This window comes from Pelecanus crispus, unplaced genomic scaffold (genome assembly GCF_030463565.1).
Source record: "Pelecanus crispus isolate bPelCri1 unplaced genomic scaffold, bPelCri1.pri SCAFFOLD_354, whole genome shotgun sequence".
NCBI classification, from domain to species: domain Eukaryota; kingdom Metazoa; phylum Chordata; class Aves; order Pelecaniformes; family Pelecanidae; genus Pelecanus; species Pelecanus crispus.
Genome location: NW_027461422.1, coordinates 1 through 13,856, shown reverse-complemented (window position 1 = coordinate 13,856; position 13,856 = coordinate 1). Strand labels below are relative to the sequence as shown.

At 77.0% G+C, this 13,856-nt stretch overlaps 1 protein-coding gene across 1 annotated transcript; it reads right to left on the bottom strand.

Annotated features, from left to right (window-relative positions):
- Positions 1 to 104: 104 nt before the first annotated feature.
- LOC142597011 (coiled-coil domain-containing protein 142-like) lies at positions 105 to 5,985 on the bottom strand. Its single transcript, XM_075727457.1, is given in 19 exon segments — positions 105 to 346; positions 614 to 825; positions 904 to 1,081; positions 1,162 to 1,276; positions 1,453 to 1,605; positions 3,628 to 3,980; positions 4,061 to 4,147; positions 4,233 to 4,276; positions 4,330 to 4,466; positions 4,501 to 4,581; positions 4,584 to 4,644; positions 4,646 to 4,707; positions 4,709 to 4,783; positions 4,785 to 4,988; positions 4,990 to 5,205; positions 5,207 to 5,410; positions 5,412 to 5,654; positions 5,656 to 5,723; positions 5,916 to 5,985. Coding segments are annotated over 19 exon segments (2,805 nt in total).
- Positions 5,986 to 13,856: the final 7,871 nt, after the last annotated feature.

Here is a 13,856-nt window from a genome sequence, read left to right as displayed (position 1 = left end):
CCCCCCAAAACCCCACGACAGCCACAGGGACAGACACGGGGACACGGGGACAGACACCGGGACACCGGCCGAGCCCCCGGCAGCCGCTTTATTGCCGCCGCGCGTCAGGCTTCGTGGCCGTCGCCCACGCAAGCCAAACCCGGCACGCGCCAACGCCGGGCCCGGTGCAGCCGCAGCGCCAGCCATTGCTGTTGGTTGCCCGATAAATAGGATTCCGGCGCGCCGTTCCGCGACCGCGCCGGCGTTTCGGCACCGGGGAGGGACGGCGGGGGCCCAGCTGCCGCGGGCAGGGTCTCCACGCCGCGCAGGTTGCCCGCGCCCGGTTCCCGGGCGCCGTTATCCGAACCTGGCCGGGGAGAGGAGATGGGAGTCAGGGGGGCGAGCGCCCGGCCGCACCGGCCATCCCACCGGCCACAGACGTGGCTCTCGGTGCCGCCGGGGAGCCGGCACGGCGGGGCGGCCGAGCGTGGCGCGGCAAGCGGGACCACCGGTGCCACCGGCATGGCAGGGCGGCCGAGCGTGGCGCGGCAAGCGGGACCGCCGGTGCCACCGGCATGGCGGGGCGGCCGAGCGTGGCGCGGCAAGCGGGACCGCCGGTGCCGCCGGCACTCACAGCAGCGGCGCAGGGGGTGCCAGGGGCGGGGGGCCGCGGCGGCCGCCCCGCCGGGCTGCTGCAGGAGGCAGAGGATGGCCCCGTCCATCTGCTGGAAGACGCGCAGGGAGAGCAGGCGCTGCCGCGTTTCGGGGGCCAGCCCGTAGCGCTCCGAGCCCACCAGCTCCCGCACCAGCTCGAAGTCCTGCCGCAGCTGCAAGGCTCCCTGCAGGCTGGGGGGGCACCGCCGGCGGCTCAGCCCGGACGCCCCGGTGCTACCGGCGCCGCCGCCGCCCGCCCGCGCGCGCTACCTGAACTTGATGCGCCGGGCCAGGATGTGATCCATCCAGGCCTCCAGGAACGCCGTGGTCACCCGGGCCAGGGCGGGCGCCTGGGCGTCGCGGGGCAGGAGCCGGGCGCCCTGCAGCACCTGGCCCAGCACCGCCTGCGCCGCCGCCGCCGCGTAGGCGCTGGGGGAGCTGGGCAGCTCTGCGGGGGAGACGAGACGAAATGAAACCCGCTCGGCACCGCCCGCGGCGCTGCCCCGGCACCCACCGGCCCCTACCCACCCGCGCGGAGGCCGAGCCTCCAGTGCTTGCCCAGCGGCATGGTCTGGTCGAAGATCTGCGCCGACAGCCGCTTGCAGTCGGCGGAGAACATCCGCAGCACCTCGCCCGAAAAGAGCTGGGGGGCAGAGCGGGGGGAGCCGGGGTGGCACGGGGGTCCCCCGGCACCCTGCGGCTCCCCCGGCACCCTGCGGCTCCCCCGGCCGCGCCCAGCCGGAGCGGGACCACCGGCTGCCTACCCGGCGCGGGTCCGGCCGGCTGCCGGAGGTCCCGGCCGCGGCAGCGGGGCCGTACCTGGATGCTGGCGGCCACGGAGCGGATCTGCTGGCACAGCTGGCGCTCCCGGTGCGACGCCGGGGCGGGGGGCGGCTGCGGGGCGGCGTCCCCGGGCTCCGGGAAGGCCCCGCTCAGCAGCAGCACCAGGCTCTCCGTCTCCGTCGCCAGCAGCTGCAGGCGAGAGGGCGAGAGGAGTCCTGCCCAGCCCCACAGCCAGCCCCACAGCCAGCCCCACAGCCAGCCCCAGAGCCAATCCACAGCCCCACAACCAAACCCCAGCCCCACAGCCAGCCCCACAGCCAGCCCCAGCCCCACAGCCAGCCCCACAGCCAGCCCCAGAGCCAATCCACAGCCCCACAACCAAACCCCAGCCCCACAGCCAGCCCCACAGCCAATCCACAGCCCCACAACCAAACCCCAGCCCCACAGCCAGCCCCACAGCCAACCCCAGCCCCAGAGCCAGCTCCACAGCCAACCCCAGCCCCACAGCCAGCCCCACAGCCAGCCCCAGCCCCACAGCCAGCCCCACAGCCAGCCCCACAGCCAATCCACAGCCCCACAACCAAACCCCAGCCCCACAGCCAGCTCCACAGCCAACCCCAGCCCCACAGCCAGCCCCACACCCCACAACCAAACCCCAGCCCCACAGCCAGCTCCACAGCCAACCCCAGCCCCACAGCCAGCCCCACAGCCAGCCCCAGCCCCACAGCCAGCCCCACAGCCCCACAACCAAACCCCAGCCCCACAGCCAGCCCCACAGCCAACTCCAGCCCCACAGCCAGCCCCACAGCCAGCCCCACGGCCAACTCCAGCCCCACAGCCAGCCCCACAGCCAGCCCCACGGCCAACTCCAGCCCCACAGCCAGCCCCACAGCCAATCCACAGCCGCACAACCAAACCCCAACCCTACAGCCAGCCCCATGGCCAACTCCAGCCCCACAGCCAGCCCCACAGCCAGCCCCACGGCCAACTCCAGCCCCAGCCTCACAGCCAGACCCAAGCCCCACAGCCAGACCCCAGAGCCAATCCCTCAGCCAGCCTCTCAGACAGCCACAGCCCCACAGCCAGCCCCACAGCCAGCCCCACAGCCAACTCCAGCCCAACAGCCAACCCCAGAGCCAATCCACAGCCCCACAACCAAACCCCAGCCCCACAGCCAGCCCCAGCCCAGCCCCACAGCCAGCTCCAGCCCTACAGCCAGCCCCATAACCAGCCCCAGATCCAACCTTCAGCCCCACAGCCAGCCCCTGGCCAGCCCCACAGCCAGCCTCAGCCCCATAGCCAGCCCCACAGCAAGTCCCCAGACCCCCAGCCAGCCCCACAGCTAGTTCCCAGCCCCACAGCCAGCACCACAGCCAGCCCCACAGCAAGTCCCCAGCCCCACAGCTAGTCCCCAGCCCCACAGCCAGCCCCACAGCTAGTTCCCAGCCCCACAGCCAGCACCACAGCCAGCCCCACAGCAAGTCCCCAGCCCCCCAGCCAGCCCCACAGCTAGTTCCCAGCCCCACAGCTAGTCCCCAGCCCCCCAGCCAGCCCCACAGCAAGTTCCCAGCCCCACAGCCAGCACCACAGCCAGCCCCACAGCAAGTCCCCAGCCCCACAGCTAGTCCCACAGCTACTCCCCAGCCCCACAGCAAGTCCCCAGCCCCACAGCCAGCCCCTGGCCAGCCCCACAGCTAGTCCCCAGCCCCACAGCCAGCACCACAGCAAGTCCCCAGCCCCACAGCCAGCCCCACAGCTAGCCCCCAGCCCCACAGCTACTCCCCAGCCCCACAGCAAGTCCCCAGCCCCACAGCCAGCCCCACAGCTAGTCCCCAGCCCCACAGCCAGCACCACAGCTAGCCCCTGGCCAGCCCCACAGCAAGTCCCCAGCCCCACAGCCAGCACCACAGCAAGTCCCCAGCCCCACAGCCAGCTCCACAGCTACTCCCCAGCCCCACAGCAAGTCCCCCAGCCCCACAGCCAGCCCCACAGCTACTCCCCCAGCCCCACAGCTAGTCCCCAGCCCCACAGCCAGCCCCACAGCCAGCCCCTGGCCAGCCCCACAGCTAGTCCCCAGCCCCACAGCCAGCCCCACAGCCAGTCCCCAGCCCCCCAGCCAGCCCCAGCCCCCCAGCCCGGCCTCGGCAGGGAGGGGGCTGACCCGGCGGGGCAGGGCCCAGCCCCACGCGTGGGTCCCCGTCCCCCGCGCACCTGCAGGTCCCCCTGGGCGACGAGCAGGAACTGGGGCAGGGCCCAGGCGGCCAGGTAGCGGCAGGCCCTGCCCCTCAGCCAGGCGCGGGCGGCGTGCGCCGTGGCCAGGCAGCACCCCAGCACCTGCAGGCGCGGGCAGGGGGGGCGGCCGGGGGGCGGCGGGGGCCGGGGCTCAGCCCAGAGGGGACCCCCGGGGCCCCGCTCGCCGGGCAGCGGCCGCAGGCAGCGCAGGGCGAAGGCCAGGGCCGGGTAGAGCCGCTGCAGGCAGCGCGCCGTCCTGCTGCGCGCCGGCCCCGCCGCCGGCTCCCCCGAGCACGTGTCGGAGAGCGCCGAGCCCAGGGCGCGGGCGAAGTCTGCGGGGCGGGGGGCAACCGGTCAGCGGCCCCCGCAACCGGCCGCCCGCCCGCCCGCCGGCACCCGGCGGGCCCCCTACCTCCGTCCCAGCCGCGGAGCGCGGCGCGGCACAGCAGGCGCAGGCAGAGCCGCCCCAGCTCCTCCTCGCACTCCCGGGGGACGCCGGCTGCGGGGGGGACGGGGCGTGAGGGCCGGCGCACCCCGCGGCGGCGCCGGCGGGGACCGCGGCGTCGCCCCGGCCCCCCGCTTACCCCGGGCGAGAGCGCGGCTCAGCTCCACCACGGCAGCCGCCATCCTGCCCGCCCCGCGGTGCGGCAGCCCCAGGCGGTGCTCCAGCGCGGCGGCGACGGCCGCCCAAAAGAGCCGGCGGGGTACCGGGAGTGCAGGGCCTCAGCCGCCGGCGCGCGGGAGGCGTCCAGCCACCGCACCGACTTCCAGCCGGGATCGCTCGGCTTGCCCGGGCCGGCCGCCGGTGGCTCCGGGGTCTCCGCCGCCGGCACCGGCTTCTCCTGCTTGGGCCCGTGGAGGACGGGGGTGCCAGAGGCTGTCGGCGGAGGCCACCAGCACCCGCAGGATGAGCCCCACCAGCTCCTCGTCCTCCCCCGCACAGCGCCCCGCAGCTCCCCAGCAAGGCCCGCCGGCTCCTCCCGTCCGGAAGGTTCCGCCACCACCGCGGTGCCCGCGCTCCGGTGGCCAAGGCACCGCCGCGTCCTCCCAGCGGACGCGTTCCGCCCCGCCGCCCCCCGTCCCGCGGCCGCAGGAGGGGCCGGAGCCGCTCGGCCGCCAGCCGGCCCCGCTCGGCCCGCCAGCACCCCCAGCACCCTGCCCGCGGGGAAGGCGCCGGGCTGGTGCGCGGCGGCCCCGTGGCAGCCGGCGCCGCCGGCGGGCGGGCGCGCGGCGATGCCCAGCTCCAGCTCCAGGTCGCCCACCGCCTGGTTGTAGATCTCCAGGCCCTGGAAGAGATCGGAGAGCAGCGCCGGGGCCGGGGCGTTGCCGTCGGTGCACGGCCCGCGCCAGCGCCCGCAGCCGCGCCTCGGCGTGGCGCTCGGCCAGCCGGGCGGCGTGCAGCGCCGGCAGCAGCAGCGCCCGCCGCATCTGCGCCACCGACTCGTGCCGGCGCAGCAGCAGCGGCCGCAGCCACGGGTCGCCGCGCATCCGCCGCCGCAGCCCGCTCCAGTGGCCGGCGTGCGTCCGCAGCTCCCGGCAGAGCTCCCGCAGCGGCCGGGGCGGACGCCGGATCCCTCGCCGGCGGCTCCGGCCGCTCCGCCGACGCCAGGAGCCGGCGGACGAAGTCGGAGGAGGCCTTCAGGCGGCGGCTGTAGTCGCGGGCGAGGCGGAGGTGGTGGCGGTGCTGCAGCAGGGCGTGCAGGGCTGCGCCGCGCTCGGCCACGCGCGGGTGGACGGGGTGGTGGGAGAAGGCGGCGGCGGGCGGCGCCGGGCTGGTGCCGCACGTGGCCGCGGAAGGTCTCGGTGCGGGGGTCCTCCCAGACGCAGAGGCAGCGGCGCAGCCCCGGGAAGCTCCGCTCCAGCGCGGCGGCGAGGGCGGGCGCCTCCTCCTCCTCCTCCTCCTCCTCCTCCTCCTCGTCCTCGTCCTCGTCCTCGTCCTCGTCCTCGCCGCCGGCGTCGCCGCGCTCGCGGGGCCGCGGGGGCAGCAGGCGCCGCAGGCCGGGGGCCGACGCAGCTGCGCAGCGCGGCCTCCGCCTTCTGCAGGGAGCGGGCCAGGCCCCCCCGGGAGCTGCCGCCTGCGGGGGGCGCGGACCCTCGCGGGGGGCACGGCGGGGAGCGGCCCCCGCCCCCCCCCCGCCCCCGGTGCTGAGCCCCGCGGCCCCCGTGGGCATCTGGGGAGCCCCCGGGACCCCCCCAGGGATCCCCCCCCGGGATCCCCCGCGGGCCATGGGGGGCTCTGCCCCGCCCCGCCCCGCCGCGCCCCTCACCTGGCTCCGTGGGGGCCCCGCGGGCGGGCCGCAGCAGGAGGAGGAGGAGGCCGCTCGGCCCCGGCGCCATCGCCCGCCCCCACCTGCGGGGCCGCGGGGGGTCAGGGGCCGGGGGGCGCGGGGAGGGGCGGGGCTACGGGCGAGGGGCGGGGCTACGGGCGAGGGGCGGGGGATAGCGGGGAGGGGCGGGGCTACGGGCGAGGGGCGGGGCTACGGGCGAGGGGACAGGGATGGCAGAGAGGGGGCGTGGCTACAGACGGGGGCGGGGGTAGCAGGGAGGGGCGGGGCTATGGGTGAGGGGCGGGGATAGCGGGGAGGTGCGGGGATAGCGGGGAGGGGCGGGGCTACAGGCGAGGGGCGGGGATAGCAGGGAGGGGGCGGGGCAACGGGCGAGGGGCGGGGATAGCGGGGAGGGGCGGGGATAGTGGGGAGGGGCGGGGATAGCGGGGAGGGGCGGGGCTACGGGCGAGGGGCGGGGATAGCGGGGAGGGGGCGGGGCTACGGGGAAGGGGGCGGGGATAGCGGGGAGGGGCGGGGCTACGGGCGAGGGGGCGGGGATAGCGGGGGCGGGGATAGCGGGGAGGGGCGGGGCTATGGGCGAGGGGGCGGGGGATAGCGGGGGGCGGGGATAGCGGGGAGGGGCGGGGATAGCGGGGAGGGGGCGGGGCTACGGGCGAGGGGCGGGGATAGCGGGGAGGGGCGGGGGCTACGGGCGAGGGGCGGGGCTACGGGCGAGGGGGCGGGGATAGTGGGGGCGGGGCTAGCGGGGAGGGGCGGGGCTATGGGCGAGGGGGCGGGGATAGCGGGGAGGGGCGGGGCTACGGGCGAGGGGCGGGGCTACGGGCGAGGGGGCGGGGATAGCGGGGAGGGGCGGGGGATAGCGGGGAGGGGCGGGGATAGCGGGGAGGGGCGGGGATAGCGGGGAGGGGCGGGGCTACGGGCGAGGGGACAGGGATGGCAGAGAGGGGGCGTGGCTACAGACGGGGGCGGGGGGTAGCAGGGAGGGGCGGGGGCTATGGGTGAGGGAGCGGGGCTACCAGCGAGGGGCGTGGCTACGGGGCGAGGGGGCGGGGCTCCGGGCGAGAGGGCGGGGCTCCGGGCGAGGGGCGGGGCTCCGGGCGAGGGGGCGGGGATAGCGTGGAGGGAGCGGGGATAGCGGGGAGGGGCGTGTTTACGAGCGAGGGGCGTGGCTACGGGCGAGGGGGCGGGGATATCTGTGACGGCGCGGCTATGGGCGTGGCTACGGGCGAGGGGCGTGGCTACGAGGGAGGGGGCGGGGCTACAGAGGATATGCAGAGCTGCCGCGGAGGGGGCGTGGCTAAGGAGGAGGGGGCGTGGCTCGAGAAGATGCCGCTGCCAACGCGGAGCGCCCCCTGCGCCAGACCACGCCCCCCCAGTCCCAGACCACGCCCCCAGTCCCAGACCACGCCCCCTCCCGGGGCTCGGGGGGCCGTTGCCATGGTGACGCCGGCAGCGGCTCGGGCCGGGGGAGTCCCCGGGGTGTCCCCGGGGTGCGCGCGGCGGGGCCGTCCCCCGGGGGTGCCCCCCGCCCGCTCGGGGCCTCACCTGCAGGCAGGGCTCCCCGCCGCGACGCTCAGGGCCGCCGTCCTCCATGCCGGGCCCTCCCCGGGGGCGGCGGGAGCAAATAGGCTTAGGCCGCGGCAGCGCGAATGCCGAGGGGCGGGCAGGGCTGATCCGCCGGGAGGGCAGGCGCCGCGGGGCCCGGCAGAGGGGGGTCCTGAGCGGCGGGCGGCGGCCGGGCCCCCGCCTTGCGGGGAGGCGGGAGGGGACGCGGAGCCCCGGGCCTGCGCGGCGCGGGCCTTGCGGGCCGCCGTCCTGCCCGCACCCAAGATGGCGGCAGGGCAGCCTCAGCCGGCGTCGCGCCCCACTTCCGCTCCGCCTGTGCCCCACTTCCGGTCCACCCCCAGCGCCTCACTTCCGGTCCGCTCCGCGCCTCACTTCCGGTCCGCCCCGAGTCCCACTTCCGGTCCGCCCCGAGTCCCACTTCCGGTCCGCCCCGCGCCTCACTTCCGGCGCGTCCGGCGGCGGCGGCGGCTCGGGGCGATGCGGGGGGCGGGCGGGACGCGGGGCCCGGGCGGGCCGGGCCTGGGCGCCTCCAGGTTCGGGGTCGCCGCCGCCGCCTGCCCCTGGGGCTGCGTGCTCGGCCCCGGCGGCTGGAGCGGCGGTACGGGGCGGGGGGGAGCCGGGGAGCGGGGCCGGGGGGGGTCCCCGGGGGGGTCCCCGGGCAGGGCCGGGGTCCCGCGGCGACGGTAGCCGCGCTGCGAGCCGTCCCGCCGGGGCTGGGGGCGCCTGCGGGGCCGGGGGCCGGCGCTCGGGGGCCGCCGCCGCCCGCGTTTCGGTTTCGGTTTTGGCGGCTGAGGGCTGGCTCCGCTCCCCGCAGCGCCCTTCTGTCCCCGGCACCGCCTGCTCGGCGCCGCCGAGGCCGAGCGCAGCTGGCGGCAGGTACGTGGGGGCCGGGGGCGGCGGGGGCCGGGCCGGGGCCTGGCTCCGGGGGGCGGCTGGGGCCGCCTCCCCCCGCCCGGTGCCGCCGCCGCCTCAGCTCCCGGTGCCGCCGCTCCAGCTGCCGGTGCTGCTGCAGGCCGCCTCCGGCCCGGCGAACGGCAGCGCGATGGGGGAAGCACCCGTGGCCTGGGACGCCTTCGCCCGCGGTGAGTGGGGAGCGGGCGGCGGGGTCTGCCGGGGGTCCCGGAGCTGCCGCTGACGGCCCCCGCTTCTCCCTGCCCCAGGCCCCGGCTCCTGGTACTGCCCCCAGCCGGCCGGAGGAGTCCAGCGACGAGGAGAGGGACGAGGAGGAGGAGGAGGAGGAGTGGATCGGCTTCGGCCAGCCCTGGGACGTTTCCAGCGAGGACAGCGACTCCCCCTACAACTTCTGCGGCTTCAAGAAATCCTTCTTGTGCCAGGAGCCGCTGCCCCCCGCACCCCGCCGCGGGCGCTCTCGACGCCAGCGTGTACGGGCTGCCCGCGCCGTGGAGGCACCAGCTGACGGCCGAGGTGAGGGGCGCGCTCCCTGCCCGCCGGCTGCCCCGCCGCTCCCCGATTCCACTCCCCGTGGCATCCTCCGCTCCCTCTCGTCCTCCCCGGGGCGGCTGGCGGTGCTGCCGTGCCCGGGGCCGTCCCGCTCTCCCGGCTGCGGCACGGCGCCGGGCGCTCACGGCGTCGCGTCCCCAGGAAGCGGAGAGGAACGCGCGGGAGCTGGTGGCGGAGGAGGAGCGGATGAAGAGGAAGGCGGAGAAAAAGAAGCTGAAGAAGAAGGTGGGGGTCCCTGGGGGCGGGGATCGCCCTGCCAGCCCGCAGCGTGCGGGCAGCTGCCTGCGTTTCCCCGAGCCTGGCTGTTGCCCCGGGGGGAAGCGCGTCTCGGGGTACCCCGGGGCTTGCGCCCACCCCCACGGGGCCGCTGCGGGTCTGCGCTGCTCTGCCGGGCGCCCGCTCACGGCAGTTTCCTGTTTCCAGAAGCAGAAAGACCGGAAGAAGCAAGAAAAACTGAGACAAGAACTGAAAAGCAAGCAGGAGACGGAGGCGGTGAGCAAGCGCGGGCAGCCGGGCCGCGCTGCCTTCGGGGCTCCTCGGCGTCTCCACGAATCTCTGAGGGGGGGGACGCCGCGGCTGCGAGAGCCGCCTCGGCCGCGGGCAGAGGGGCGGGCAGGCAGCGCCGCGGCTGCCGTCTCACTCCTGCCCTCTCCTTCCAGAGCGCCGCGTCTCCGAGTGCCGCCGCGGGCGCCGGGCACCCCCAAAACGGCAACGCTGAGGAGGGGGGGGAGGGCTGGCCGGGCCCCGGCCCCTCGCCGTGCCTCGGGGACGGCGCGGCCTCGGGGGAGGAGATGGAGGTGAGGGCTCCCGGCGCGGCGCTGGCCTGGCGCGGGGTCTGCGCCGCGGGCGGGCCCGGGCTCTGCCCGCTTTGCCCACCCTGCCTCTCCCAGGATGAGCTGGACTTGAGCTGCACCTTCATCTTCAAAGCCTGGCAGAAAGCGGGCGTGAGGCTGCCGGCGCCGGCGAAGGAGAAGCCGGCCGGGATGGCAAACGCGGAGCCAGGCAAGAGCGCAGCGGGGAAGGTGAGCTGGAGCCCGCGGGGACCCCCGGGGCAGGGGGATCTGCCCCGCCCCACGCGCCGCCCGGGCCCTCGCTGCCCTGCCCGCCCCTCCCGCAGGCGCCCGAGCCCGAGCCCGCGCCCCTGGACGCCGGCGCGGTGGAGCAGAGCCTGATCCTCGCAGGTCCGGTGCCCCGGCCCCCCCGCGCAGCGAGACGGGGGGTGGGCGTGCGGGGGGGTTCTGCGCCGCTGCCTCCCCGCTCCGTGGGTCCCTCTGCCCCAGGGGGGTTGCGCCGGGGCTCCTCGTGGGCGCGGCTTTTCGCGGGCCATCGCGGCCCCGTGCTGTCCCCGTAGCCCCTTTCCCTCGCGGCGCGGTGACGGCGGAGCCGCTGTCTCCTCCGCGGCCCCGCTCTGCTCGTCCCCCGGCGGACGCCCGTGGCCCCGCTGCTCTGCTCCCCGGCCGCGCTGGCGGGGTCGGCAGCGGGCGACGCTCTTCCCCGCAGGCCGCGGCAATGAGGCTGCCCAAAACGGCCGCTACGCCGAGGCGGTGCAGGCCTTCACGGAGGCCGTGAAGCTGAACCCCAGGGAGCACCGGTGAGCGACGGGGGCCGGGGCGGCGGCGTCCCCCCGCGGGCCGCGGGTCTCAGGCAGCAGCGACCCCCGCTCTCCTCGCAGGCTTTTCGGGAACCGCTCCTACTGCTACGAGAAGCTTCGGCGCTACGAGGAGGCGCTCAGGGACGCGCAGGTGTCGCTGGGGCTCCGGCCTGGGTGGCCCAAAGGATTTTTCCGCAAGGGCAAGGCGCTGCGGGGGTTGGAGGTACCGGGGCTGGCCGGGGGGCTGCAGGGTGCCAGTGGGGCTGGCAGTGGGGCTGGCCAGGAGGCTGCGGGGTGGCTGTGGGGGCTGTGAGGTGGCCGTGGGGCTGGCCGGGAGGCTGTGGGGTGCCAGTGGGGCTGGCCGTGGGGCTGCGGGGGTGGCAGTGGGGCTGGATGTGGGGCTGCGAGGTGGCCATGGAGCTTGGCTGGGAGGCAGCAGGCTGGGCACGGGGCTGCGGGGTGGCCATGGGGCTGCAGGGTGGCTGTGGGGCTGGCCATGGGGCTGCAGGGTGGCCGTGGGGCTGGCCGTGGGGCTGCAGGGTGGCCGTGGGGCTCTGGCCGTGGGGCTGCAGGGTGGCCGTGGGCGTGGCCGTGGGGCTGCAGGGTGGCTGTGGGGCTGGCCAGGGGCTGCAGGGTGGCTGTGGGGCTGGCCATGGGGGCTGCAGAGGGGCTGTGGGGCTGGCCGTGGGGCTGCAGGGTGGCCGTGGGGCCGGGCAGAGCCCCGTGGGGGGTGGGCTGGGGGCCAAGGCTGGCCAGGCGGGGGGCCGGCGTGGGCAGCAGCAGCTCAGCCCCCTCCCCGCCGGGCCCCAGCGCTACGCCGAGGCCGCCAGCACCTTCGAGCAGCTGCTGCGCCTGGACGGCGCCCGACGCCGACGCGGCCGCGCAGCTGGAGGCCTGCCGGGCCCTGCTGCGGGTGAGTCCCACGGCCACGGCCGCGCCGGCCCCGGCTGCCGCCCCGCGGCGCCTGAGCCCCTCTCCCCTCGCAGCAGAGCAGCGCCTGCGGCCGGAGCAGCCCCGGGGGGGTCCCCGTGTCCCCGTCCCTGCTGGAGGCTGGGGAGCCGCCGCTGCCTTCCTACGGTGAGCGACCTCGGCGCCGGTTTCGGTTCGGAGCCGTCGGCAGAGCCGGCAGCCGGGGGGTACGGCAGGGCTGGGCTGTGGGCTCGGGGCCGGCGGCGTGGCGGGTGCCGTGCCGGCGTGCGGCGCCAGCTGAGCCCCTCCCGGCCTCTTGGCAGAGGAGTGGGTGAGCGGGAGCTGCCCGGGACGCGGACGCGAGCGGCTTCGTGACTGTCAGGAGCTCCAGGAGCCAGGGCAAGGGGCAGGGCCGGGCCGCGGCCGGCAGCCAGCAGCCGCAGCCGCTGCCTCCCAGCCATCCCGCCAGGTAGGGCCGCGGCGGCCTCGTGCCCCTCGGCGACGGGCGCTGCCGGGGGGCTCCCAGAGCTCCCACGGAGCTGGCGGTGCCGGGGGGCTCCTCAAGCCGGCACGCGGGGCGGAGCTGGCTGCGGTGACGCCGGCGCGGTTTGGCAGGGACTGCTATCCGCTCTGGGTGGGCAACGTCACCGCCAGGATCAGTAAGAAGGTGCTGCACCGCTCCTTCAGCGGTGAGCGCGGCTCCAAGCCGAGCCCCCGCGGCCCCCCCGGCCCTCCGCGTCCTCCCGGCCCCACGTCACCATCCCGCGGCCGAGACGCCGCGACCCCGGTGCCCTGCCAGCCCCGTGCCCGTTCCCCGGTGCCGTGTCCGGCACTGCCAGCCCCGTGCCCATTCCCTGGTGCCATGTCCGGCACTGCCAGCCCCCCCTGCCCGTTCCCCGGTGCAGTGTCCGGCACTGCCAGCCCCGTGCCCATTCCCTGGTGCCATGGTCCGGCACTCAGCCAGCCCCCCTGCCCGTTCCCCGGTGCCATGTCCAGCACTGCCAGCCCCCCTGCCCGTCCCTGTTCCCCGGTGCCATGTCCAGCACTGCCAGCCCCGTGCCCGTTCCCCGGTGCCGTGTCCGGCACTGCCAGCCCCTTGCCCATTCCCCCGTGCCCCGTGTCCGCACTGCCAGCCCCGTGCCCATTCCTGGGTGCCATGTCCGGCACCTGCCAGCCCCCTGCCCGTTCCCCGGTGCGTGTCCGGCACTGCCAGCCCCTTGCCCGTTCCCCGGTGCCATGTCCGGCACTGCCAGCTCCCTGCCTGTCCCTGTTCCCCGGTGCCATGTCCGGCACTGCCAGCCCCGTGCCCATTCCCCGGTGCCATGTCCGGCACTGCCAGCCCCTTGCCCCATTCCCCGTGCCATGTCCGGCACTGCCACCCCCTGCCCATTCCCCGGTGCCATGTCTGCACTGCCAGCCCCTTGGCCCGTTCCCCGGTGCCATGTCCAGCACTGCCAGCCCCCTGCCCGTCCCTGTTCCCCGGTGCCGTGTCCAGCACTGCCAGCCCCGTGCCCATTCCCCGGTGCCGTGTCCGGCACTCGCCAGCCCCTTGCCCGTTCCTGGTGCCCGTGTCCAGCACTGCCAGCCCCTTGCCCCGTTCCCCCGGTGCCATGCCGGCACTGCCAGCCCCGTGCCCGTCCCTGTGTCCCCCGGTGCCGTGTCCGGCACTGCCAGCCCCGTGCCCGTTCCCCCGGGTGCCGTGTCTGGCACTGCCAGCCCCCTGCCCGTCCCCCATTCCCTGGTGCTCTGCCAGCCCCATCCCCGTCCCCCGGCGCTGTGCCACCCCGTGCCCGTTCCCCGACACCCGGCCCAGCCCCGTGCCCGTCCCCGTTCCGCGTGCCCTGCCACGCCCGTGCCCGTCCCCATTCCCCCGGTGCCGTGCCAGCCCCGTGGCCCCGTCCCGTTCCCTGGCGCTCCTGGCCTGGGCACCAAACTTCCCGCAAGGGAGGCACAGGGTGGTGGTGGGGGGGGGTCCCTAACGCTTCACCCCCCAGGTTCGGGGAGATCCGCTTCATCCGGATGCTTCCGAGAGACGCTGCGCCTTCATCAACTACAACGCAGAAAGCGCGGCGGAGGCGGCCTACGCGGCCATGCAGGTGAGCCGGGCACGGGCACCGCACCGGCCGGAGCGGGGGCAGGCGTGCCGGCGTGGGGCTCGGCCCGCTCCTCGCCGCGGCGCTGCCGGCTGAGCTGCCCGTGTGCCGCAGGACGCCGAGGTGGAGGGGAGCAGGGCTGGGCGCTGCAGCTCAAGCACCCCCTGCCACCCACCCCCCGCCGCCGCCGCAGTGCAACCCCAGCCCCGCGCCGAGGCGGGCGCCCTCCCCCCGGGGGTTCCCGTAGCCGGGGGCTCTCCCCGGTTTAACCGGCGGCGGAGCCGGGCCCCGCGCGGCGTC